The sequence below is a fragment of the Pristiophorus japonicus genome, chromosome 17 (assembly GCF_044704955.1).
Source record: "Pristiophorus japonicus isolate sPriJap1 chromosome 17, sPriJap1.hap1, whole genome shotgun sequence".
Taxonomy (NCBI): domain Eukaryota; kingdom Metazoa; phylum Chordata; class Chondrichthyes; family Pristiophoridae; genus Pristiophorus; species Pristiophorus japonicus.
In genome coordinates this window covers 128,067,294-128,093,569 of record NC_091993.1, presented here as the reverse complement: position 1 = coordinate 128,093,569, position 26,276 = coordinate 128,067,294, and the positions used below count along the sequence as shown (strand labels likewise).

The window sequence follows — 26,276 nt, the reverse complement described above, 5'->3', positions numbered from 1 at the left end:
CCTCGTTCTCCTCCTTTAAGATGCTCCTTAAAACCTACCTTTTTGACCAAACTTTTGGTCACCTGCGCGAATTTCTACTTATGAGGCTCAGTGTCAACATTTTTCTATCTCATTATATTCCTGTGTAGCGCCTTGGGACATTTCACTACATTAAAGGTGCTATATAAATACAAGTTGTTATTGTAGTCACTAAGGCTTGGTTTGGGATCAGTGACTAAGGGTTGGTTCAGGGTTAGTGACTCAGGGCTGGTTCGGGGATAATGTCAGAGCCGGTCGGTAGTTAATGGCCAATCGAGGTGACCAGAGGCTGTTTGGGGCAGAGGCTGGATCTGGTCTGGATAAGTGTCCAACTGGTGCAGTCTGTTCCTGATCATTTATGTTTAAGAGCATTCACAGCCCACTGTATCCCTCCAATGTTCCAAGCAAGCTTAGACATCTTCATCCATTCTGAAAAGCCCATGAGCAGGAGGTTGCTTTTCTGCAGCTTCAGGAGGCCAGAATATCCCATCACTGGGAAGACACTGGGCGGTGTGACTGTGGAGCATTACTGATGAACAACAACAGTTTGTATTTATATAGCGCCTTTGATAAAGTAAAATATCCCAAGGCGCCTCACAGGAGCAATTATCAGATAAAATTTGAGACCGAGTCACATAAGGAGAAATTAGGACAGGTGACCAAAAGCTTGGTCAAAGAGGTAGGTTTTAAGCAGCATCTTAAAGGAGGAGAGCGAGAGATGGAGAGGTTTCGGAAGGGAGTTCCAGAGCTTGGGGCCCAGGCAGCAGAAGGCCCAGCCACCGATGGTGGGGCAATGGAAATCAGGGATGCTCAAGAGGCCAGAACTAGAGGAGTGCAGAGATCTCGGGGGTTTGTGGGGCTGGAGGAGATTACTGAGATAGGGAGGGGCAAGGCCATGGAGGGATTTGAAAACAAGGATGAGAATTTTAAAATCAATGCAGAGACAGAACGGGTCACTCCAGCTATCCTTACTCTCCCCATCTCCCCTGAGAGTGCTGGCTCCAGTTTCATGGGTGCTGGGTGGCTTCTGGCCCCTTGTCCAAGCAGACAGCCTGAACAGTACGTGAGCGGACTACACATTGGTGGAGCAGTGTAGCGAAACTTGCGCCTAATGTCCACACATCTTCAAGTCATTGGGCGACCAATCGGAGACGGCGCCTGAGCTCAGCTTCCCCTCCCTGGCCCATGGGTGCTGAGGCCAATTGTAGAAATTCTCTCGCTGCCCCGGCTAAGGTAAGATGCAGGGAGGATGTTTCCCCCGGGCTGGGGCGTCGAGAACCAGGGGTCACAGTCTCAGGATAAGGGGTCGGCCATTTAGGACAGAGATGAGGAGAATTTCTTCACTCAGAGGGTGGTGAAACACATTCTCAGGATAATTAGTCCTGTAATAGAACCACTGCAGTACTGTGTGGCAGGGATTGGCTCCCAGTCTAGTCCCAGAACCTGTCATTTAAAAAATAAAGGAGGTGAGATGGATAACGAGGGTTTGTGAACCAACGTCTAGATTGGATTGTAATTACACCCACATTTTGCAGGACAGCCTGTGACATCAGGCAACAGTTGAGACCCCTCAACAGTCAGTGTGTGAACCTCGGCCAGGATCTGGAGAACTACGAAGCTCATTTGAATAAGGTACGTTTCCCGATCCCATTGAATACACCGATCGTAATGATGGTTTAAAGGGTCGTCTTGTCTGAAGGCGGGGCGTCTTTCTGCAGGAAAATTAAAGCTTTTTACAGATAAAACCTTATCTTAACTTCTAGTGGTTTACAGTATTTACTCCTTCGATGATGAGCAGTGTGATGCTGACTCCAACAAACTAGAAAGTTTCTCTTCAAATGCCTGGTCTGTGCTGAGTTAGTTCCTCTGGGCCAAGGCGATGGTTGATTGGTTGGAGGCAGTGGACAGGAGGCGGGGTAAACTGCGAGAGGTGGAATTCCATAGGTTCCGGAAAATAGTGAGTGAGAAATGTGGGGTACGTCTTCATTTCTGTGCAGTGAACATGCAGGGAGGTCTAATGCCTTGTACGAGAGGAAAGCAGCCTATATGTGACTCCAGCAATATGTTTGACTCTTAACTGCGACTCTGAAATGGCCCAGCGTGACACTCAGTTGTACCAAACCACTACGACAAAGTCAGCACTGTGTGAACACCTTCACCACACGGACTGCAGCGGTTCAAGAAGGCGGCTCACCACCACCTTCTCCAGGGGCAGTTAGGGATGGGCAATAAATGCCGGCCTTGCCAGCGACGCCCACATCCCGGGAACTAATACATTTTTTAAAAGGTGGATGATCGGGACAGTGTAACAGCAGTGAGCGAGGAAACGTCAGCGTACAAATGTCCTATAAAACAGCGGGAGAGAGACGGGAAAGGTTACAACGAGCGTTTGGAGGGGAGAGAGGTTGATCATCAGAAGACAAAATGTTATACTTGGATCGGACCTTTCTGTGCTGCAGGAATGGAATGGGAAGTGGTTTGGGCCGATTGGAATTTCATAGCAAAACCAGAATTATCATTGGATCGGTCGTGTGTTTATTTGGAGTCGAGCAAACATTAAATATGAATTTAAACAGTGAGCTGTTCAACGTCAAAATATCTGCCTCAGAGGCACAGCCATAATTCCCACATAACACAAATAAATCGCCCCTTTCTGTGGAGCTGTGAGGTTACCAGAGCTCCAGGTCCTAAATGGGGCCGAGTTAAGGTTGTTTTTTTTTTAATGAAAGAATGATTAGAATGCTTACCCTAGCATTTAGAAGAATAAGAGGTGATCTCATTGAAACATACAAAATTCTTACAGGGCTTGACAGGGTAGATGCAGGGAGGGTGTTTCCCCGGGGCTGGGGAGTCGAGAACCAGGGGTCACAGTCTCAGGATAAGGGCTCGGCCATTTATGACTGAGATGAGGAGAAACTTCTTCACTCAGAGGGTGGTGAATCTTTGGAATTCTCTCCCCAGAGGGCTGTGGAGGCTCAGTCGTTGAGTATATTGAAGAGCGAGATCGATAGATTTTTGGATATTAAGGGAATCGAGGGATATGGGGATAGTGCAGGAAAGTGGAGTTGAGGTGGAAGATCAGCCATGATCTTATTAAATGGCGGAGCAGGCTCGAGGGGCCGAATGGCCGACTCCTGCTCCTATTTCTGATGTTCTTACGTTCTTAAATATTTTTTAACATCAAGGTTCAGATTTTTCTCAGGAAGTTCACAAATGGTCTGTTATTATAAAGCCCTCGGTTACAGCAGTTCTATAGTAAGGCGTGCTGGGGTAGCCGAGAAACATTACTGCCGCCTGATCGTGTTCGAGAGTAAATTAATAAAATCACTTCTTTGTTTGAAATAAAAGAACATTGTGCAGGCATCAGAACTGCAAAGAGGTGGTGACATAAGGGCATTGAGCGCCTTTGTAATATTTTATTCAGGTGTGAAGTTACCTGCCCTGGATTCCAGAAATGAAAGGTGGATCTCCGGGATACTGCTGGGAGCAAAACCCGGGAGACGAATCATAGGGACCTTTTAAAATTAAAATTGTTTTTTTTTTAAATTTCTTTTACGTTTAAAGTGATCAAAGTATCGGAGGTAGAAAAAGGCTGTTTGACTGGGAGAGGCCGCAGGTCCATGTGATGACACCTCCAGGAATACGTCCCCTAAGTTGGCAACCTCACCCAGAGCGTTTCATATATTTATTTTCCGTAAATCTCCTGATGTATTTTTTGCTTCAGTGGAATTTGAACTATTCTGAGTGGCAGGCTGAGAATAATGCCCCTCTCTTTCCTTCAAAACAAAATGGAATCTTGCTTCCAAATGTGGCCAGGTTTTCCCAGATCCCCAAGTCTGTGTCCTTACCGACTCTGGCATTGAAGATACCGAGGAGGATCAGTTTATCGTCCGTAGGGACTCGGGACAGGGATTGTTTGAGGCTGGAGTGGAATTCCTCTTTGGCCTCATCTGTTGCGTCAAGTGTTGGGACATATGCGCTGATAACTGTGGCGCACTGGTTCCGGGATAGGATGAGCCGGAGAGTCATGAGGCATTCGCTTAAACCGCAGGGAGAGTCGCTGAGGCAGCCCACCAGTTCATTCTTGATGGCGAAGCCAACTCCATTTCCAGAAAAAGGTGTAACCTCCACCTTGTTCCTTGAGCTGGCCTTCCCCTGCCCGCCGGGTCTCGCTTAGGGCAGCGATGTCTACTTCAAAGCGTCTGAGTTCCCGGGCAACGATGGCGGTGCAGCGTTCCGGTCTGTCGCTGTTGGGGTTGTCCATGAGGGTCCTAACGTTCCAGGTCCTGAACTTCATTTTGAAGGGTGGAAGATGCCTGTGCGTGGATTCTTTTAACGTGAGGTGGCCGTTGCACAGCAGCCACCACACGGGCTTGGCAGAGCACGGTCTCGGTCCAATGGCAAGGGGGTCCAAGATGACTGGAGACCAGGCTCTACGGTATGGGCCTGGTTACCTACGGCAGGGTGCGAGCCATAAGCTTGGCGCTGAACAGCGCCCTTTGGTGAGATGGAGAGAGATCCGAGTCCTGGAGAGTGGGGGTGAGAGATTTAAGGAAATGCTTCCCTCTCCCAGGTATTCCCTCTGCCAGGTATTCGCTCCTGGCTGAGGGCAGGCATTGAGATGGCCAGAGGTCCACTCCGTGGGAGGAGGAGAGGACAGAGTGGACAGAGTGGCCGTCGCCATTGCATGCATCAATTGCAGAGAGTGGTGAGAATGTGGAACTCGCTGCCACAGGGAGGGGTTGAGGCGAATAGTATCGATGTATTTAAGGGGAAGCTGGATAAACACACGAGGGAGAAAGGAATTAGAAGGATATAGAATCATAGAAATTTACGGCACATAAGGAGGCCATTCGGCCCATCGTGTCCGCGCCGGTCGATCAAGAGCTACCCAGCCTAATCCCACTTTCCCGCTCTCGGTCCGTAGCCCTGTAGATTACAGCGTTTCAAGTGCACATCCAAGTACTTTTTAAATGTGGTGAGGGTTTCTGCCTCTACCACCCTTTCAGGCAGTGAGTTCCAGACCCCCACCACCCTCTGGGTGAAAAAATTTCCCCTCAAATCCCCTCTAAACCTCCCCCAATTACTTTAGCTCTATGCCCCCTGGTTGTTGACCCCTCTGCTAAAGGAAACAGATCCTTCCTATCCACTCTATCCAGGCCCCTCATAATTTTGTACACCTCAATCAGGTCTCCCCTCAGCCTCCTCTGTTCCAAGGAAAACAGACCCAGCATATCCAATCTTTCCTCAGCCAAAATTCTCCAGTCCATGCAACATTATTGTAAATCTCCTCTGCACCCTTTTCAGTGCAAACACATCTTTCCTGTAATGTGGTGACCAGAACTGCACACAGTACTACAGCTGTGGCTTAACCAGTGTTTTATATAGTTCAAGCATAACCTCCCTGCTCTTGTATTCTATGCCTCGGCTAATAAAGGCAAGTATTCCGAATGCCTTCTTAACCACCTTATCCACCTGGCCTGCTACCTTCAGGGATCTGTGGACCTGTACTCCAAGGTCCCTCTGTCCCTCTACACTGCTCAGTGTCCTACCATTTAATGTGTATTCCCTTGCCTTGTTAGCCCTCCCCAAATGCATTACCTCACACTTGTCCGGATTGAATTCCATTTGCCACTGTTCTGCCCACCTGACCAGTACATCGATATCTTCCTGCAGTCTACAGCTTTCTTCTTTGTTATCAACCACACGGCCGATTTTAGTGTCCTCTGCAAACCTCTTAATCATACCCCCAACATTTTAGTCCCAGTCATTGATATATACCACAAAAAGCAAGGGACCCAGCACTGAGCCCTGTGGAACCCCACTGGAAACAGCCTTCCAGTCATAAAAACACCCATCAACCATTACCCTTTGTTTCCTGCCTCTGAGCCAATTTTGGATCCAACTTGCCACTTTGCCCTGGATCCTATTGGATATTACTTTCGTGACCAGTCTGCCATGTGGGGCCTGATCAAAAGCTTTGCTAAAATCCACTGGTTACTCCTGGTTACTTCCTCTTAAAATTCAATCAAGTTAATCAGACACGACCTTCCCTTGACAAATCCATGCTGACTGTCCCTGATTAATCCATGTCTTTCCAAATAAAGATTTATCCTGTCCCTCAAGATTTTTTCCAATAATGTTCCCACCACCGAGGTTAGGCTGACTGGCCTGTAATTTCTCGGTCTATCACTTTTTAACCAAATGTACAACATTAGCAGACCTCCAGTCCTCTGGCAGCACACATGTAGCCAGAGAGGATTGGAAAATGATGGTCAGAGCCTCTGCTATTTCCTCTTTTGCTTCTCTTAACAGCCTGGGATACATTTCATCCGGGCCTGGGGGATTTATCCACTTTCAAAGCTGCTAAGCCCCTTAATACTTCCTCTCTTACTATGTTTATCTTGTCTAATATTTCACACTCCTTCTCCCTCATTGCAAAGTCCACATCGTCCCTCTCTTTTGTGAAAAGTATTCATTAAGAATCATACTCACATCTTCTGCCTCCACACACAGATTTCCGTTATAGTCTCCAATAGGCCCCACTCTTTCTCTAGTTATCCTCTTGTAATTAATGTATTTGTAAAACATCTTCGGTTTCCTGAATGCATTTTAGGAATTCCACACCCTCTGTACCGAGAGAACGAGAGGTACGTGGATAGCTCGTTTCAGGCGTTGGTCACCCCACAGATTAAAAGGGTACAGGAGGATAGGGAATGGGTGACCGTCGCACACAAGTGTATGGCGAGGCAGGGAGTGCAGGAGTCCCCTGAGGCTATCCTGCTCTCCAACCGGTACTCTATTCTGACTACTGGCGAGGGCGGTGATGCCTCTGGGGATTGCAGCCAGGGCCAAGTCCACAGCACTGTGGGTGGCTCAGCTGCACGGGGGGGGGGGGGGGGCGGAGAAGAAGACGAGAAGGGCTATAGTGATAGGAGATTAAATAGTTAGGGGAGCAGATAGGCGCTTCTGCGGCAACAAAAGTGACATCAGGATGGTGTGTTGCCTCCCTGGTGCAAGGGTCAATGATGTCACTGAGCGACTGCAGGGCATTCTGGGGAGGGAAGGGGAACAGCAAATGGTTGTGGTCCACATTGATACCAACGACATAGGTAGAAAGAGGGGTGAAGTCCTGAAAGCTGAGTTTAGGGAGCTAGGAGTAAGATTGAAAGCAAGGACCTCAAAGGTGGTAATCTCGGGATTACTGCCAGTGCCACGTATTAGTGAGGGTAGAAATAGGAAGGCTATTCGGATAAATACGTGGCTGGGGCATTGGTGTAGGAGGGAGGGCTTTAGTTTCCTGGTATCTGTTCTTATCAGTTTGGTGTATGGGGACATGTTATTGAATTGATTTTTGGACAGGGAGCTGGATCAGGGGCATGCCCCGTCCAGTCCATGCACCGACCTGGTATTGCAATATTTCCAGGAACGGTGCAACTTCGCCTCTCGGCCTTTTGGCCTAAGATCAAACACATTGGCGCAAAGTGATCTTTGGCGTTAGAGTTGATCTGGAACGAAATTGGATATAAAAAATTTAAAAAAATAAAAAAAATTAGGACCGCTTCTGGGGTAGGTGGGACCTGTACAAGTCGGACAGGTTACACCTCAACAGAGACGGGACCAATGTTCTCGCGGTTGGTTTTGATAGTACGGTTGGGAGGGCTTTAAACTAGCTTGGCAGGGGGATGGGAACCCAGGAGAGGGCTCTGAGCTAGTTCAGAGTGGGTGAGAGCTCAGATGAACAGAACCACAAGAAAGAATGCAAAAGGCAGGAGGCAACAGAGCAGAGTAGCACTGGGGTAAGTGTAAACCACAAGGTGATAGGAAGGGACAATATGTTTGAATATAAAGGGGCTGCAGGAGGGGTCAAAACTAAAAATCATGGTTTAAAAACTAGTAATAAAACGCATGCAGCATTCGAAACAAAGTAAATGAGTTGATGGCACAAATCATTACAAATGGGTATGATTTGGTGGCCATTACAGAAACATGGTTGCAGGGTGGCCAAGACTGGGAATTAAACATACAGGGGTATCTGACAATTCGGAAGGATAGACAAGAGGGAAAGGAGGTGGGGTAGCTCTGTTAATAAAGGATGATATCAGGGCAGTTGTGAGAGACGATATTGGCTCTAATGAACAAAATGTTGAATCATTGTGGGTGGAGATTAGAGATAGTAAGGGAAAAAGTCACTGGTGGGCATAGTTTATAGGCCCCCAAATAATAACTTCACGGTGGGGCGGACAATAACCAAGGGAATAATGGAGGCATGTGAAAAAGGAACGGCAGTAATCATGGGGGATTTTAACCTACATATCGATTGGTCAAATCAAATCGCACGGGGTAGCCTTGAGGAGGAATTCATAGAATGCATACAGGATTGTTTCTTAGAACAGTATGTTACAGAACCTACAAGGGAGCAAGCTATCTTAGATCTGGTCCTGTGTAATCAGACAGGAATAATAAACGATCTCCTAGTAAAAGATCCTCTCGGAATGAGTGATCACAGTATGGTTGAATTTGTAATACAGATTGAGGCTGAGGAAGTAGTGTCTCAAATGAGCGTACTATGCTTAAACAAAGGGGACTACAGTGGGAAGAGGGCAGAGTTGGCTAAAGTAGACTGGGAACACAGACTAAATGGTGGCACAATTGAGGAACAGTGGAGGACTTTTAAGGAGCTCTTTCATAGTGCTGAACAAAAATATATTCCAGTGAAAAAGAAGGGCGGTAAGAGAAGGGATAACCAGCCGTGGATAACCAAGGAAATAAAGGAGAGTATCAAATTAAAAACCAATGCGTATAAGGTGGCCAAGGTTAGTGGGAAACTAGAAGATTGGGAAAATTTTAAACGACAGCAACGAATGACTAAGAAAGCAATAAAGAAAGGAAAGATAGATTACGAAGGTAAACTTGCGCAAAACATAAAAATGGATAGTAAAAGCTTTTACAGATAGATAAAACGGAAAAGAGTGACTAAAGTAAATGTTGGTCCCTTAGAAGATGAGAAGGGGGATTTAATAATGGGAAATGTGGAAATGACTGAGACCTTAAACAATTATTTTGCTTCAGTCTTCACAGTGGAAGACACAAAAACCATGCCAAAAATTGCTGGTCACGAGAATGTGGGAAGAGAGGACCTTGAGACAATCACTATCACTAGGGGGGTAGTGCTGGACAGGCTAATGGATCTCAAGGTAGAAAAGTCCCCTGGTCCTGATGAAATGCATCCCAGGATATTAAAAGAGATGGTGGAAGTTATAGCAGATGCATTCGTTATAATCTACCAAAATTCTCTGGACTCTGGGGAGGTACCAGCGGATCGGAAAGCAGCTAATGTAACGCCTCTGTTTAAAAAAAAAAAGGGGGCAGACAAAAGGCAGGTAACTATAGGCCGGTTAGTTTAACATCTGTAGTGGGGAAATGCTTGAAGCTATCATTAAGGAAGAAATAGCGGGACATCTAGATAGGAATAGTGCAATCAAGCAGACGCAACATGGATTCATGAAGGGGAAATCATGTTCAACTAATTTACTGGAATTCTTTGAGGATATAACGAGCATGGTGGATAGAGGTGTACCGATGGATGTGGTGTATTTAGATTTCCAAAAGGCATTCGATAAGTTGCCACACAAAAGGTTACTGCAGAAGATAAAGGTACGTGGAGTCAGAGGAAATGTATTAGCATGGGTAGAGAATTGGCTAGCTAACAGAAAGCAGAGAGTCGGGATAAATGGGTCCTTTTCGGGTTGGAAATCGGAGGTTAATGGTGTGCCACAGGGATCGGTGCTGGGACCACAACTGTTTACAATATACATAGATGACCTGGAAGAGGGGACAGAGTGTAGTGTAACAAAATTTTCAGATGACACAAAGATTAGTGGGAAAGTGGGTTGTGTAGAGGACACAGAGAGGCTGCAAAGAGATTTAGATAGGTTAATCGAATGGGCTAAGGTTTGGCAGATGGAATACAATGTCGGAAAATGTGAGGTCATCCACCTTGGGAAAAAAAACAGTAAAAGGGAATACTATTTGAATGGGGAGAAAGTACAACATGCTGCGGTGCAGAGGGACCAGGGGGTCCTTGTGCATGAAACTCTTTTGAGTTTACCTGCAAAACATAAAAACATTAAACGGTGCCACCCGACCTGGGTGACACTCCAGACATTAACAAGGCCCTTTTTTTTTTTCCCCCCCTTTTTTTTGGTTTTTTTTTTTGGGCACTAAAATCACAATTTTCCCCAGTGCCCCCTATAAAAGGGAAGGGGGACACTAAAAGCACCGGCAATTAAGACAAATTAAACTTAAAAAACGTAAAATCAAATTAAAATTTGGTTGCCGGGCGTGATGATGCACTCCAGTCCCTCCGGTGCCCACCTCTCGCGGAAGGCCGCGAGCGTACCGGTGGACACCGCGTGCTCCATCTCCAAGGACACCCTGGACCGGATGTAAGAGCGGAAGAGAGGCAGGCAGTCAGGTTGAACGACCCCCTCGACCGCCCGCTGCCTGGACCGGCTGATGGCACCCTTGGCCGTGCCCAGGAGCAGTCCTACGAGGAGGCCTTCGGACCTACCCGCTCCCCTCCGCACAGGGTGCCCAAAGATCAGGAGTGTGGGACTGAAGTGCAGCCAGAATTTCAGGAGCAGCCCCTTCAAATAATGGAACAGGGGCTGCAACCTTGTGCACTCAATAAAAACATGGAACACGGACTCCTCCAGACCGCAGAAATTGCAGGCGGCCTGGGAGTCCGTGAACCGGCTTAAAAATTTATTGCACGGCACTGCTCCGTGCACCACCCTCCAGGCCAAGTCCCCGATGAATAGTGGGAGGACCCCCGCGTAGAGTGCCCTCCATCGGGGACCCCCGCCTCCTCCGGACGGCAAGATGGTACGCCATTGCGTGTCCGGACGGCCGGCGAGGATGGCAAAGTTGTGGGTGTGCAGGAGCAGCCCGTACAGGAAACCCCTCCGCGCGGAACTGAAAGGCACGGAGGGGATTTCCCCGAGGCGGCTCAAGTTGTGAGGCGCCGGCCCCCGAGGGAGGTTCCGGGGTTTGGCGCCGATGAGGAATTCCGTCCGGACGGGGGTCAGTTCGGACGGGATCTCCCCACGTGCTTGAGCCTCCTCGATACACCTAACGGAGTCAGGGCCCAGAGCTGTTTTTAGCGACTCGATGGCATCGGCCGCGTGGCGGACGTTGGCAGAATTTAGGCGCCGCGTCAGCGTGTCTGGCGCCATCCAGCCCGCTCCTCCGCCATCGAGCAGGTCCCTGACCCTGGTCACCTCACCAGCCACAGCCCTCTCTTCCGACCGCCACATAAAACCTCGGCCGTGGAGGTACGGATTCCCGAGCAGCGGTTCCTGCAGGACGGCCGCCACTCCAGCCGGCGGAGAGCTGCGCTTGGTGGAGACTTTGTTCCAGACCCTGATGAGTTCCCTGTAAAAGACAGGCAGCTCCCGGAGGGCGGTCCTGGCACCCCCCAAGTTCACAAACAGGAGCTGCGTGTCATAATTGAGGTCGAGCTGCTGGCGGAAGAAATACCTCGCCAGAGCACACCACCTAGGAGGGGGCTCGACGTAAAGGTATCTCTGCAGGGTCTGAAGACGGAAAGTCGCGAGCTGGGCGCTGACGCACACCAACGACTGACCGCCCTCCTCAAGCGGGAGACTCAGGACCGCGGCAGAGACCCAGTGCTTCCTGTTGTTCCAGAAGAAGTCCACCAGCTTCTTCTGTATCTTGGCGACAAACGCAGGGGGAGGGGTCAAAGTGACCAGCCGGTACCACAACATTGCGGCCACCAGCTGGTTTATGACTAGCGCTCGACCCCTGTAGGACAGCACTCGGAGCAGTCCTGTCCAGCGCCCTAGGCGAGCGGCGACCTTGGCCTCCAGCTCCTGCCAGTTCGCCGGCCAGGCTCCCTCGTCGGGGCTAAGGTAGACTCCCAGATAGAGGAGATGGGTCGTGCTCCAGGCAAAAGGCCTGAGCTCCTCCGGCAGGGAGTCCACCCGCCACTGACCCACCAGGAGTCCGGAACATTTCTCCCAGTTGATCCTGGCGGAGGACGCGGCCGAGTAAATCTCCTGGCACTCACGCATCCTCCGCAGGTCAGCGGGATCCTCTACCGCGAGGAGCACGTCATCGGCGTAAGCCGAGAGGACGACCTCCACGCCCGGCCCTTGCAGAGCCAGTCCCGTCAACCTCGTCCGCAAGAGGCGCAGGAAAGGCTCCACGCAAACGGCGTATAACTGGCCGGACATGGGGCATCCCTGGCGCACCCCTCTCCTAAAGCGAAGGGGCGCCGTCAAGGACCCGTTAACCTTAATCAGACACTCCGCGGCGGCGTATAAAAGTCGGATCCGGGCGACGAAATGCGTCCCGAACCCGAAAGCGCGCAGAGTTCCGAGCAGATAGTCGTGATCCACCCTGTCGAACGCCTTCTCTTGGTCGAGGGATAGGAAGGCGACCGACAGACCAGCCTCCTGGGAACAATGGATGAGGTCCCGGACCAGATGGATGTTATCGTGGATTGTCCGGCCCGGGACCGTGTAGGACTGGTCGGGGTGGATCATGTGGTCCAGCACAGCACCAAGGCGAGCAGACATCGCCCTGGCGAAGATTTTGTAGTCCGTGCTGAGGAGGGAGACCGGGCGCCAGTTCTTAAGGAGGCGGAGATCGCCCTTCTTAGGCAGCAGGACGATGACTGCCCTGCGCCAAGAGAAGGGCATCTCCCCAGTCGCCAGACTTTCCCCCAGGACCCGCGCGTAGTCGCTCCCCAGGACGTCCCAGAACGCCCTGTGGAACTCCACGGTCAGCCCGTCCAGCCCCGGGGATTTTCCCCTCGAGAGCCGGTCGAGGGCACCGGTCAGCTCCGCCAGGCTTAGCGGAGCTTCCAGATTTTCGGCGCCCTCCGGGCTGACCTTCGGCAGGTCCTCCCACAAAACTCTACGCGCTTCCTCGCTGGACGGATCCGGAGAGAACAGAGCCCCGTAATATTCACGGACCCTGTTGTTGACGCCCTCCGGATCCGAGACGAGAGAGCCGTCGTCGGCCAGCAGCATCAAGAGCTGCTTACGGACACTCTGCCTTTTTTCCAGCGAGTAGAAGAAGGGGGAGCCGCGGTCCAGATCCCGCAGGAACCGGATCCGCGACCTCACGAACGCGCCTCGGGACCCGACGAGCTGCAGGTCCTTCAGCGCGGCCTTCTTCGCTTCGTACTCCGTCCGCAGGGCCGGGTCCTCGACGACTTGACCGAGACGGGCTTCCAGGTCGAGCACCTCTTTTTCTAGGCGCCCGACTCTGGCCGCCCGCCTCTTGGTCGACCCCCTCGCGTACTCTTGACAGAAGACGCGGACGTGAGCCTTGCCCACGTCCCACCATAGCCTCAAGGAGGGGAAGCCCCCCTGCTTCCTTCTCCAGTCGGACCAGAATCGACGGAACGAGTCCTGGAACCGCACGTCCTCCAGCAGCTGGTTGTTAAAATGCCAGTACGCGGACCCCGTCCTCGCGCGGAGCGAAGCGAGCTCCGCCCACACCAGGTGGTGGTCCGAACACGGCACCGGCCGCATGGAGGCCGCCGGGACGCAGGAAACGTACGCCCGAGACACGTAAAGGCGGTCGACTCTGGACCATCCAACTCCAGGCCTCACCCAAGTAAAGGCGCTGGAGTCGGGGTGGAGATTTCGCCAGACGTCCACCAAGTCGAAGGACCCGACCAGGTCCCTCAACTTCTCCATCGCCGTCATGCACTGCGGGGCACCGGAGCGGTCCCTCGCCTCGAGGGTGCAGTTAAAATCCCCCCCGAGGACAATGCAGTCGCCGACGTCGACGGAGCCAAGAAGAGCGGACACCTCTTCAAAGAAGCGCGTTTGCTGCGGGCCGGGCTGAGGGGCGTACACGTTCACGAGATGGAGCGGCACGTCCCCCAGGCGAACCGTTACGTGCAGCAAGAGGCCTGGCACGGGCTCCTCGATCCCCAAGATCTCTGGCTGAAAATGCGGGCCCAGCAAGATGGCCACCCCACTAGAAGTGGCGGTGAGGTGGCTCATGCGGACCTCTCCTTGCCATTCCAGGAGCCACGTGGCTTCGTCTCCCGGAACGGTGTGGGTTTCTTGCAGGAAGCACACCGCATATTTCCCCTCCCGCAGGAGCGAAAAATTGTCAAATCTACGGCGTGCCCCTCTGCCGCCGTTGATGTTGAGGCTGGCTATGGTTATCTTCATGGCAAAAGCATAGTGCAACCTCTACCTTAACCTATTGTGGGGGAGGGAGCGGAGTCTTTTGTTGAACTCCGCTCCCTCCGCAGCCCAGCGAGGAGTCCCTCGAGCTCGCGCAGCTCAAGGTGTTGCGCCTTTGTCAAGGGCCCGCCCGCGGCCAAGGTTTTGACGGCGGCGCGGACGGACGCCTTGATCAGCTCCGGCTCGGACCATTTTTCCAGGGCCAGTCGGGCTTGGTCGCGGCGACCCCGGCTCTGGGCCAAAAAGTCCCGGAGTTCCTTTGCAGGAATGAGGATGGTCTCGGCGGCGGCCGCGAGCAGATCCACCGCCTCACTGGCGGTGGTCTCTAGGTCTTCACCCGCGTCCCCCACCGAGTCCCCGTCCTCCTCCGGGAGGTGGCCGCCAGCAGCCAGCCCATCGACCGCACAAGGTACGGCAAATGAACCGGCCGCTCCAACCGGCCCTGGCTCTGCCCCGATCCCACCCCCAGGATCGTTGGCAGAGGAGTCCCCACTGGGCTCTTTTAAAAATGGTGCTGGGTCGGGAAATGACAGCGGAAGGGGTTCCCCCTCCGCCCCAGGAACCGGGGAACAAGGAGAGACCCGGCCATAGGAAATCCCCAGGCTCTCCAAGTGCTCCAGCCCCACAGCAAGAGGCGAGGGTGGGTGTTCCTCCCCCTCCCCGCTGCCACCCCCCGGCCCAGCATCTACAGTTTCATTAAAATCAATAAATTGTGTTTCTGCCGGGTCGAGCGACTCCCGGGGGAAGTTGGGTATTGGCTGGGCGGGCTCAGGTTCGGCCTTTTCGGCCCCGCCCGCCTCAGTCCCCGGGACGCCCGGCCCGGCGGCAATGCATTCTTCCGCTGGCCCCACGCCCCCCACGACAGGCAGATCTTCCACTCCATCCCCGGGAGGCAGAGGCTGGGCAGCCTCAACTGTCTCACCCTCCCCGGGGAAAGACTCTTCGCGCCTGCAGCGCAATTTGGGAGCGCTGGTGGGGGACGCGGTGGGCATCGCCTCCTCCGCGGAGGGATGTTGTTCCCCCTCCGCCTCATTGGGGCGGTGCCTCTTTTTGTTCCTGGGGGCGCGCGGAGGCAGGGAGACCCCCATGTCTGCCGAGGCCTCCCGCTCCGCCCCCCCCTTTTCCTTTTCTTGCCCGCGCCTGGGCCCCTCTGTGGTGTTATTCAAGGGCCCGGGCACGGGCTCGGGGCACCCCGCGCTCGCCGGTGACTGGGTTGGGCCGAGCGCGGTAAACAAATTGTCTGGCGCACCGAGGGGACCCGCCTCTAGATGTCTCGTCTTCTTCCGCGCCTTCCTTCCGTTCGGACGCTCTCCCTCCCCCCCGCCGGAGGCCCTGAAAACAAAGGCCTCCGACGATGCCCGCGCACCTATGGCTCCCGGCACGCGGACGCAACTAGGGGGAGGGGTGGCGGCGGCGCCAGCCTTGGCCGCCTTCGGTGGTTTGGCGGCCTTGGAGGTGGGGCAGTTCTTGCGAACGTGCCCCACCTCCCTGCAGGCATGGCACCGCACGCCGTCCGACGTCCAGAAGACGCGGTAGGCAGTCCCCTCGTGCACCACATTAAAACTTCCCTCCGTCGTGTCCTCCCGCGCCAGCCGGACAAAGAGCTGGCAGCGGAAGGAGAACACGTGGCGCAGGCTGCTCTCCCTGAGGCCGAGCGGTTTGGGGTTGATCCCTGACCTTACCTCCCCCAGTTGTTGTAGGTGAGGGAGGAGGAGCTCAGCGGGAACAAAGGGCGGGATGTTCGACACGATGACCCTCTGCGCGGTGGCCTCGAGAGGGTCCACCGGCAGGAACGTCCCGCCCACCGTGAGCCCCCTTTCGAGGGCCAGGGACACCGCTCGCTCCGACCCCAGGAAGAACACAGCCTTCCCAGACATCTTGGAGGCTGCGACAATGGCCGAGGGGCCGACTACCCCAGCCATCGCCCGCACGCACTCCTCGATGCTCATTGTGGGGTGAGTGTAGCTCTTGACCCCGTGTTTCCTGGTTATAAGTCTGAAAGGTGGCAGGGCAGCGGGTGGCGCAGGAGGTGCCGTGGAAGCGGTTGCCACCTGCGCATACGTCTTCGCTGGCCCTGCCACCGGCGTGGATGGGGTCGCCATCACGGGGTCCCTTTAAGGGCTACACCCACCCCAAAGTCACAGGCTCGTTGGTCTAGGGGTATGATTCTCGCTTAGGGGTTTTAATAATTGAAATGCGAGAGGTCCCGGGTTCAAATACCGGACGAGCCCTGCCAACTTTTAGGGGTCGGGGGGTCTAGTAAGGAGGAGGAACTGAGGGAAATCCTTATTAGCCGGGAAATTGTGTTGGGGAAATTGATGGGATTGAAGGCCGATAAATCCCCAGGGCCTGATGGACTGCATCCCAGAGTACTTAAGGAGGTGGCCTTGGGAATAGTGGATGCGTTGACAGTCATTTTCCAACATTCCATTGACTCTGGATCAGTTCCTATGGAGTGGAGGGTAGCCAATGTAACCCCACTTTTTAAAAAAGGAGGGAGAGAGAAAACAGGGAATTATAGACCGGTCAGCCTGACATCGGTAGTGGGTAAAATGATGGAATCAATTATTAAGGATGTCATAGCAGTGCATTTGGAAAGAGGTGACATGATAGGTCCAAGTCAGCATGGATTTGTGAAAGGGAAATCATGCTTGACAAATCTTCTGGAATTTTTTGAGGATGTTTCCAGTAGAGTGGATAAGGGAGAACCAGTTGATGTGGTATATTTGGACTTTCAGAAGGCGTTCGACAAGGTCCCACACAAGAGATTGATGTGCAAAGTTAGAGCACATGGGATTGGGGGTAGTGTACTGACATGGATTGAGAACTGGTTGTCAGACAGGAAGCAAAGAGTAGGAGTAAATGGGTACTTTTCAGAATGGCAGGCAGTGACTAGTGGGGTACCGCAAGGTTCTGTGCTGGGGCCCCAGCTGTTTACACTGTACATTAATGATTTAGATGAGGGGATTAAATGTAGTATCTCCAAATTTGCAGATGACACTAAGTTGGGTGGCAGTGTGAGCTGCGAGGAGGATGCTGTGAGGCTGCAGAGCGACTTGGATAGGTTAGGTGAGTGGGCAAATGCATGGCAGATGAAGTATAATGTGGATAAATGTGAGGTTATCCACTTTGGTGGTAAAAACAGAGAGACAGACTATTATCTGAATGGTGACAGATTAGGAAAAGGGGAGGTGCAAAGAGACCTGGGTGTCATGGTACATCAGTCATTGAAGGTTGGCATGCAGGTGCAGCAGGCGGTTAAGAAAGCAAATGGCATGTTGGCCTTCATAGCAAGGGGATTTGAGTACAGGGGCAGGGAGGTGTTGCTACAGTTGTACAGGGCATTGGTGAGGCCACACCTGGAGTATTGTGTACAGTTTTGGTCTCCTAACCTGAGGAAGGACATTCTTGCTATTGAGGGAGTGCAGCGAAGGTTCACCAGACTGATTCCCGGGATGGCGGGACTGACCTATCAAGAAAGACTGGATCAACTGGGCTTGTATTCACTGGAGTTCAGAAGAATGAGAGGGGACCTCATAGAAACATATAAAATTCTGACGGGGTTAGACAGGTTAGATGCAGGAAGAATGTTCCCAATGTTGGGGAAGTCCAGAACCAGGGGTCACAGTCTAAGGATAAGGGGTAAGCCATTTAGGACCGAGATGCGGAGGAACTTCTTCACCCAGAGAGTGGTGAACCTGTGGAATTCTCTACCACAGAAAGTTGTTGAGGCCAATTCACTAAATATATTCAAAAAGGAGTTAGATGAGGTCCTTACTGCTAGGGGGATCAAGGGGTATGGCGAGAAAGCAGGAATGGGGTACTGAAGTTGAATGTTCAGCCATGAACTCATTGAATGGCGGTGCAGGCTAGAAGGGCCGAATGGCCTACTCCTGCACCTATTTTCTATGTTTCTATGTTTCTATGTTTCTATGTTAATGGTCTTTAATGGCCTCGTATATTTAACTGAGCAGAGGAGCCCTTAACGAGGCACCTCTCCCCTCGTTGTTGAGGCCAATTCACTAAATATATTCAAAAAGGAGTTAGATGAAGTCCTTACTGCTAGGGGGATCAAGGGGTATGGTGAGAAAGCAGGAATGGGGTACTGAAGTTGAATGTTCAGCCATGAACTCATTGAATGGCGGTGCAGGCTAGAAGGGCCGAATGGCCTACTCCTGCACCTATTTTCTATGTTTCTATGTTTCTATCACCCCTTTTCTGTTCTTTAGTTCAACCCATATGGCTTTGTTTGATGACCCCTCTAACATATCACCCTCCTCGCAGCTGTAATTGTTTATTTAATCAATACTGTGACCCCCCCTCCTTTTTCACCCCCCTCTCTATCCTGTCTGAAAACCCCTGTAACCAGGAATGTTGAGCTGCCATACCTGCCCTTCTTTCAGCTGTGTCTCACTGATACCCATAATATCGTACTCCCAAGTGTCAATCTGTGCTCTCAGCTTACCTGCCTTATGCTGATGGGGTAAGATGGAGAGGGATGTGAGGGGGTTGGTGTGGAGTATAGACACCGGCACGGAGCGGTGGGGCCGAATGCCCTGTTTCTGTGCCGTACACTCTCTGTAATTCTACATAAACAAAGAAGAATATTGGAGAGTTGTGTTATTTACAGTTCAGGAGATGCCTTGTTCATTTTCCTGATTTGGACATCTCTCCCCAACCTATTCCTTCCTGATTTGCAGATATTGGATGTGGGAGCTGCGAGACTCCAAGGGGAACAACAACCCGTGACCAAATCACCAGCTCCTGCTGACTGTGTCGAACAGAAATGTCTGGAAATGACCATCAGGTGTGTCCGACTGTTTCCAGGGAGTTCCCTGACTGGGGGGGGGGCGGGGGTTGGGTGGGGGAAGTAGGGGAGGGGCCAGAGGGTGGGGGAATGGGGGGGGGGCAGTGGGGGGGGAAGGGGGCGGGGGTTGGGTGGGGGAATGGGGGTGCCAGGGGGTGGGGGAAGGGGGGGGTGGCGGGGGTTGGGTGGGGGAAGTAGGGGGGGGGGCCAGGGGGGGTGGTTGTGCAGAATGTTTCCCAATGCAATATAAAACAGAATTATCCTCTCCTATCGTGTCCTGTAGGGGTCTGTGCATCCTTCAGTTTGCTCATTTTAATTTTCTCCCCCTCTTGCTGGTCAGGGATCTGAAGACAGAATCTTACAGCACAGGAGGAGGCCATTTGGCCCATCGTGCCTGTGCTGTCTCTTTAGTAGAGTGATCTAAGCAGTCCCACTCCCCCTGCTCTTTTCCCATAGCCCTGCAAATTTCTCCTTTTCAAGTATTTATTTATCCAATTCCTTTGGAAAATTATTGTTGAATGGAGTTGTTGACCAATCACAGCGATCAATCTCTATCAATGGCCAATCGCAGCGATCAATCTCTATCAATGGCCAATCACAGCGATCACCCTCTATCAATGGCCAATCACAGCGATCAATCTCTATCAATGGCCAATCACAGCGATCACCCTCTATCAATGGCCAATCACAGCGATCAGCCTCTATCAATGGCCAATCACAGCGATCAATCTCTAACAATGAGTCTACAACAGAGCCAGACACAAGGTGAGTTGAACCCCCAGTGGGGAAGAGCTGTGGGAACTAGCGGCCCAAAGTCCCCTGTTCCTCCCGAACGTTTGCCGCCTGCCCTGTGTTGTCGGATGTGGTGCTAACTGGAGACTAGAGCTCTCGAGTGGACCACTTGCCGCTCTGCCTCATGGAGACAGTGGAGAAAGGAAGAGCTATCCTCAGCCCGGTTACAGCCCCTTGCTGCCGGCCGTCGTGGTTAATCTCACCTTGGTCGCCGTGTCCTGCAAGCTGGAGCCGCAGGTCTGGTCACTGATGGTCGAGAAGGGCAGACAAAGAGAAGCATTTTCTTTTATATTGCCTTAGTTGAGCCCAGCTCTGAGGTATACTGCGCAGAGCTAGAATGGTTCACGGTCGTTATTGTTCCAGCTTATTGCAGACTCGAAGCTTTTGCTGAAAAGGTGATTAGCTTTGACTGTGTTTAATTGCCAACAGGATGAAACAGCTCAAGCAGGAGGTGGAAGATGTAACTCGGGAACTCCAGCACAACAACATGATCATCGAAAGGTGAATCAGACCATTCTCCTTCACGGGGCGGTTGGCTTTATTGGGAGGACCGAAGCCATGGTCTTCAGCCCCCCTGCTCCCCAATCCCTACCCCCACAAATTCTGTAACGTTGAGACTGAGTCCATCGCCCTCCCCCAGCCACAGTCTCCAGTCCAACCACAGTGTTCACAATCTCCGCGTCCTATCTGACCCCGGGCTGAGCTTCCGATCCCTGACCCTCTCCATCCCAAAGATCACCCTTTTCCACTTCCGTAGCATTGCCCGTCTCCGCCCCTGCCCCAGTTTATTTGTTGCTGAAACCCTCGTCCGTGCCTTTGTTACCTCCTGACGCGACTAATTTCAATGATTTCATGACCGGTCTCCCATCATCTACGATCAGTAAACTTGAGTTCATCCAAAACTATTTGGTCGAGCTGTCTAACTACTCCCACTCCCCTGTCTTTCCCCGTAGCCCAGCACATTCCCCCCGCCCCCGCTCAGTATTTACCCAATTATACAAGTTATATAAGCAGTCCGGTTATATAAGCAGTCCTCCAATGCCTCAGATTTAAAATTCTCATCCTTGTGTTTAAATGCCTTTCTCCCTCGCCCCTCCCTATCTCTAATGTCTACCAGCCTTACAAACTCCCAACAATCTCCGCTCCTCTGACCCTCAACCATTGTGCATCTCACCGCCTCCAAGTGACACCATCGGTGACCGTGCCTTCAGCCGCCTCGCCCCCATGCTCGGAATTCTCTCCCTCAACCTCTCCTCATTTGACCATCCTTAAACACCACTTTCACCAATCCTTTGGTCACCCATCCTGATATCTCCGTCTCTTGGCTCAGTGTTAATTTTTTGACTACACCTATAAAGCACTTTGGGATATTCTTCTACCTTGAAGGAGTCCTATAAATGCAAGTTGATGATATTGTATGTGTACAGCAAACTGTGTACTGGGCGTATCACTCCTGTATATAATATATAATAACACACCTTGTGTTACTGGGTATAATGTTCCTGTATATATTATATAATAACACACTGTGTGTTACTGGGGTATAACACTCCTGTATATATTACTCTCACACACTGTGTTACAGGGTATAACACTCCTGTATATATTATCTAATAACACACTGTGTGTTACTGGGTATAACACTCCTGTATATATTATATAATAATACACCTTGTGTTACTGGGGTATATCACTCCTGTATATATTACTCTCACACACTGTGTGTTACTGGGTATAACACCCCTGTATATATTATATAATAACACACTGTGTGTTACTGGGTATAACACTCTGTATATATTATATAATAACACACTGTGTGTTACTGGGTATAACACTCCTGTATATATTATATAATAACACACTGTGTGTTACTGGGTATAACACTCCTGTATATATTATATAATAACACACTGTGTTACTGGTTATAACACTCCTGTATATATTATTCTCTCACACTGTGTGTTACTGGGTATAACACTCCTGTATATATTATATACCAACACACCGTGTGTTACTGGGTATAACACTCCTGTATATATTATATAATAACACACTGTGTTACTGGGTATAACACTCTGTATATATTATATAATAACACACTGTGTTACTGGGGTATAACACTCCTGTATATATTATATAATAACACACTGTGTTACTGGGTATAACACTCCTGTATATATTATTATCACACACCGTGAGTTACTGGGTATAACACTCTGTATATATTATATAATAACACACTGTGTTACTGGGGTATAACACTCCTGTATATATTATATAATAACACACTGTGTTACAGGGTATAACACTCCTGTATATATTATATAATAACACACTGTGTGTTACTGGGCGTAATACTCCTGTATATATTATATAATAACACACTGTGTTACTGGGTATAACACCCCTGTATATATTATATAATAACACACTGTGTTACTGGTTATAACACTCCTGTATATATTATATAATAACACACTGTGTGTTACTGGGCGTAATACTCCTGTATATAATATTATATACTAACACACTGTGTTACTGGGTATAACACTCCTGTATATAATATTATATACTAACACACTGTGTGTTACTGGGTATAACACTCTGTATGTATTATATAATAACACACTGTGTTACTGGGTATAACACTCCTGTATATATTATATAATAACACACTGTGTGTTACTGGGTATAACACTCTGTATATATTATATAATAACACACTGTTACTGGGTATAACGCTCCTGTATATATTATATAATAACACACCGTGTGTTACTGGGTATAACACTCCTGTATATATTATATAATAACACACTGTGTTACTGGGTATAACACTCTGTATATATTATATAATAACACACTGTGTTACTGGGGTATAACACTCCTGTATATATTATACAATAACACACTGTGTTACTGGGGTATAACACTCCTGTATATAATATTATATACTAACACACTGTGTGTTACTGGGGTATAACACTCCTGTATATATTATATAATAACACACTGTGTTACTGGGTATAACGCTCCTGTATATATTATTATCACACACCGTGTGTTACTGGGTATAACACTCTGTATATATTATATAATAACACACTGTGTTACTGGGGTATAACACTCCTGTATATATTATATAATAACACACTGTGTTACAGGGTATAACACTCCTGTATATATTATATAATAACACACTGTGTGTTACTGGGCGTAATACTCCTGTATATATTATATAATAACACACTGTGTTACTGGGTATAACACCCCTGTATATATTATATAATAACACACTGTGTTACTGGGCGTAATACTCCTGTATATAATATTATATACTAACACACTGTGTTACTGGGTATAACACTCCTGTATATAATATTATATACTAACACACTGTGTGTTACTGGGTATAACACTCTGTATATATTATATAATAACACACTGTGTTACTGGGTATAACACTCCTGTATATATTATATAATAACACATTGTGTTATTGGGTATAACACTCCTGTATATATTATATACTAACACACTGTGTTACTGGGTATAACACTCTGTATATAATATTATATACTAACACACTGTGTGTTACTGGGTATAACACTCTGTATATATTATACAATAACACACTGTGTTACTGGGTATAACATCCTGTATATATTATATAATAACACACTGTGTTACTGGGGTATAACACTCTGTATATATTATATAATAACACACTGTGTTACTGGGTATAACGCTCCTGTATATATTATTATCACACACTGTGTGCTTTTGTCTCTAGGCTTGGAGCAGTTCCGAAGCCTCAAGGTGTCTGAGGCCTGGGTTGTTGAGGACGAGATGCCGGATGTGATGAGAGAGCGACAGTGTCGTGCTGTGACTTTATAATTCGTTACCACGTCTTTCGAAGGAGCACGCTGTGTCTGAACTCCCCCCACCGAACGCTGGGCGGACCTTATTGCTGAGCAGAGAGGCACGAGGCTCAGACTGCCTGGGGCACAGTGTGACTTGGTGCGATAGTGTATAACAGAAAAGAAATAGAATTATTTAATGGAAATAAAAATGGGTTGTGTTGTAAAATGAGCGGCCGTGTTGCCGACACCCCTTTAAACTATTGAGCAAGGTGATGATATACCCCCATCAGAAATTCTTCATCACTGATTTAAGTTCAGTTTGTGTGTATATACAGTTGCATCTGCCTGTGACTGGGTTTATACTCCAGCACCCCTGACATGGGAACGTTGAGCAATTGAGCCCCCTGATGCAATACTCTGGGGAAACAGTGACATTGGAGACTAAACCGCAGCGACTCCTGCCTGTAGTCGACAATCTGTAGACTCCGTATTAACAGAAAACAAAGACCAACCTTCCCGTTTCTCTTGTCATCATTGAGTCACGATCCATAACCTCCAAGAAAATTGGGCGCTCCCCCAGTGTCTCTCGCTGGGCCCCTGATCCACAGGCCCTGGCTGCTGTCCCATACCAGCTGCATCTGGTCATTCTGCATCAGCCCCGACAGTGAGTGACCCACGGCTATTCCTCACTGGAGGCCATCACAGACGAGCCCTGTCTGCTCGGGCTGCCCGCGCACAGACGCTTCCCAGCAGGGGGGCACTGCACAGCGACGTTTAAGCTCAGCTCCTTCCCTGGTGCTGATCAGATAACTCGGACCAGGGGTCAATCCGAGGGCTTTCCTGGTCCTTGTAGCCCAGTATCACCGAGCAACACACTTAGCAACAGGAGGCCATTCAGCCCCTCGAGCCTGCTCCGCCATTCAATCAGATCGTGGCTGATCTGTATCTCTAATCCCATTTTCCCATCTTTCCTCCGTATCCCCCGATACCCTTTCCCAACAAAAATCTGTCAAGCTCAGTCTTGAAAGCTCCAACTGTGACCCCCAGTGTCCACGGCTTTTTGGGGAAGAGAGTTCCAGATTTCTACTAACCTTTGTGTGAAATATTTCCCAGATTTCCCTTCTGAACGGCCTGGCTCTAATTTTAAGGTTCTGCCCTGTCAGAGGAAATAGTGTGGACCGAGAGAAACTATCAACTCCTTTTAACAGTTTAAACACCTCGATTACATCGCCCCTTAAGCTTCTATACTTCAAGGAATACAAGCCCACTGTGTGCAAACCGTCCTGATAATTTAACCCTTTCAGCCCCGGTACCATTCTGGAGAATCTGCCTCGCTCTCACTCCGAGACCGATATATCCTCCCTGAGGGGCGGGGCCCAGGACTGGACGCGGTTACTCCCGACGGCGTCTGACTGGTACTCTACAACTGAAGCATCGATTCCTCCCCTTTGTATTCCAGCCCTTGAGATAAAGGCCAGCATTCCATGAGCCTTATTGACGACCTTTTGTACCTGTGCACCTGCTCGTGGTGACTTGTGTTCACAGACACTCCGACTCCTCTGTTCCTCCACACCTCCGGGTCACTCGCTGTTAGAAAAAAACAATTCCGATTTGTCAGGCATGGATCCGGAGTGGGTGCTCTGGCACTCCACATGGAACGCCGTCTGCCAGAGTTTTGCCCCCTCACCAAGTCTGTCAAAGTCCCTTTGCACATTCGTGCTCCTGCTTGAAGTGCTGCAACCCACAGGGCTCCCGACCAAGAGCTGGAAAGTGGGATTAGGCTGGGTAGCTCTTTTTGGGCCGGCACGGACACAATGGGCTGAATGGCCTCCTTCCGTGCCGTAAATTGCTCTCCCTCCCTTTTTAAAAAGTGGTGTTACATTAGCTACCCTGCAGTCCATAGGAACTGATCCAGAGTCGACAGACTGTTGGAAAATGATCACCAATGCATCCACTATTTCTAGGGCCACTTCCTTAAGTACTCTGGGATTTAGCGGCCTTCAATCCCATCAATTTCCCGAACACAATTTCCTGACTAATAAGGATTTCCTTCAGTTCCTCCTTCTCACTAGACCCTCGGTCCCCTAGTACATTCGGAAGGTTATTTGTGTCTTCCTTCGTGAAGACAGAACCAAAGTATTTGTTCAACTGGTCTGCCGTTTCTTTGTTCCCCATTATAAATTCACCTGATGCTGATTGCAAGGGACCTACATTTGTCCTCACTAATCTTTTTCTCATCACATATCTATAGAATCTACATTCTGCAGCACTAGTTAGCTCTCAGTAACGGCCCCCCTCCCCCCCGCTGATTTCTCCCTCTCTGGTCCTGAGGCAGACATGTCAGTTGTGGGGCACCTTCTCACCCGCCCCCCCCCCACCCCAATCGGAGGACGACTGACTCTGCACACACCGGGGATCGGATCCCGCACTGGGGCTCAGTTCCACGGCAGGCGGTACGGCAACCCACTGAGCTGTTCCAGCGTGGGGATACACACGCTGGGATCGGAGTGCTGACATCCATCTACCTGGTCCCAAGGGCTCAAAGGGAAGACTTGCATT

The 26,276-nt window shown here is 50.1% G+C and overlaps 1 protein-coding gene and 1 pseudogene across 2 annotated transcripts in view; both read left to right on the top strand.

The window, feature by feature from the left end:
* The window catches only part of LOC139228097 (serine/threonine-protein kinase TBK1-like), a 74,748-nt gene extending 48,864 nt beyond the window's left edge, over positions 1-25,884 (top strand). For both annotated transcript variants that reach the window (XM_070859281.1, XM_070859280.1), the window contains exons 18-21: positions 1,554-1,650; positions 18,953-19,059; positions 20,281-20,352; positions 23,648-25,884. In XM_070859281.1, coding sequence (XP_070715382.1) covers positions 1,554-1,650; positions 18,953-19,059; positions 20,281-20,352; positions 23,648-23,681 — 310 coding nt within the window. In that variant the 3' untranslated portion in view covers positions 23,682-25,884. The remainder of the gene's footprint in view (positions 1-1,553; positions 1,651-18,952; positions 19,060-20,280; positions 20,353-23,647) is intronic.
* On the top strand, positions 7,311-7,460 carry LOC139228361 (U2 spliceosomal RNA; annotated as a pseudogene).
* Positions 25,885-26,276: the final 392 nt, after the last annotated feature.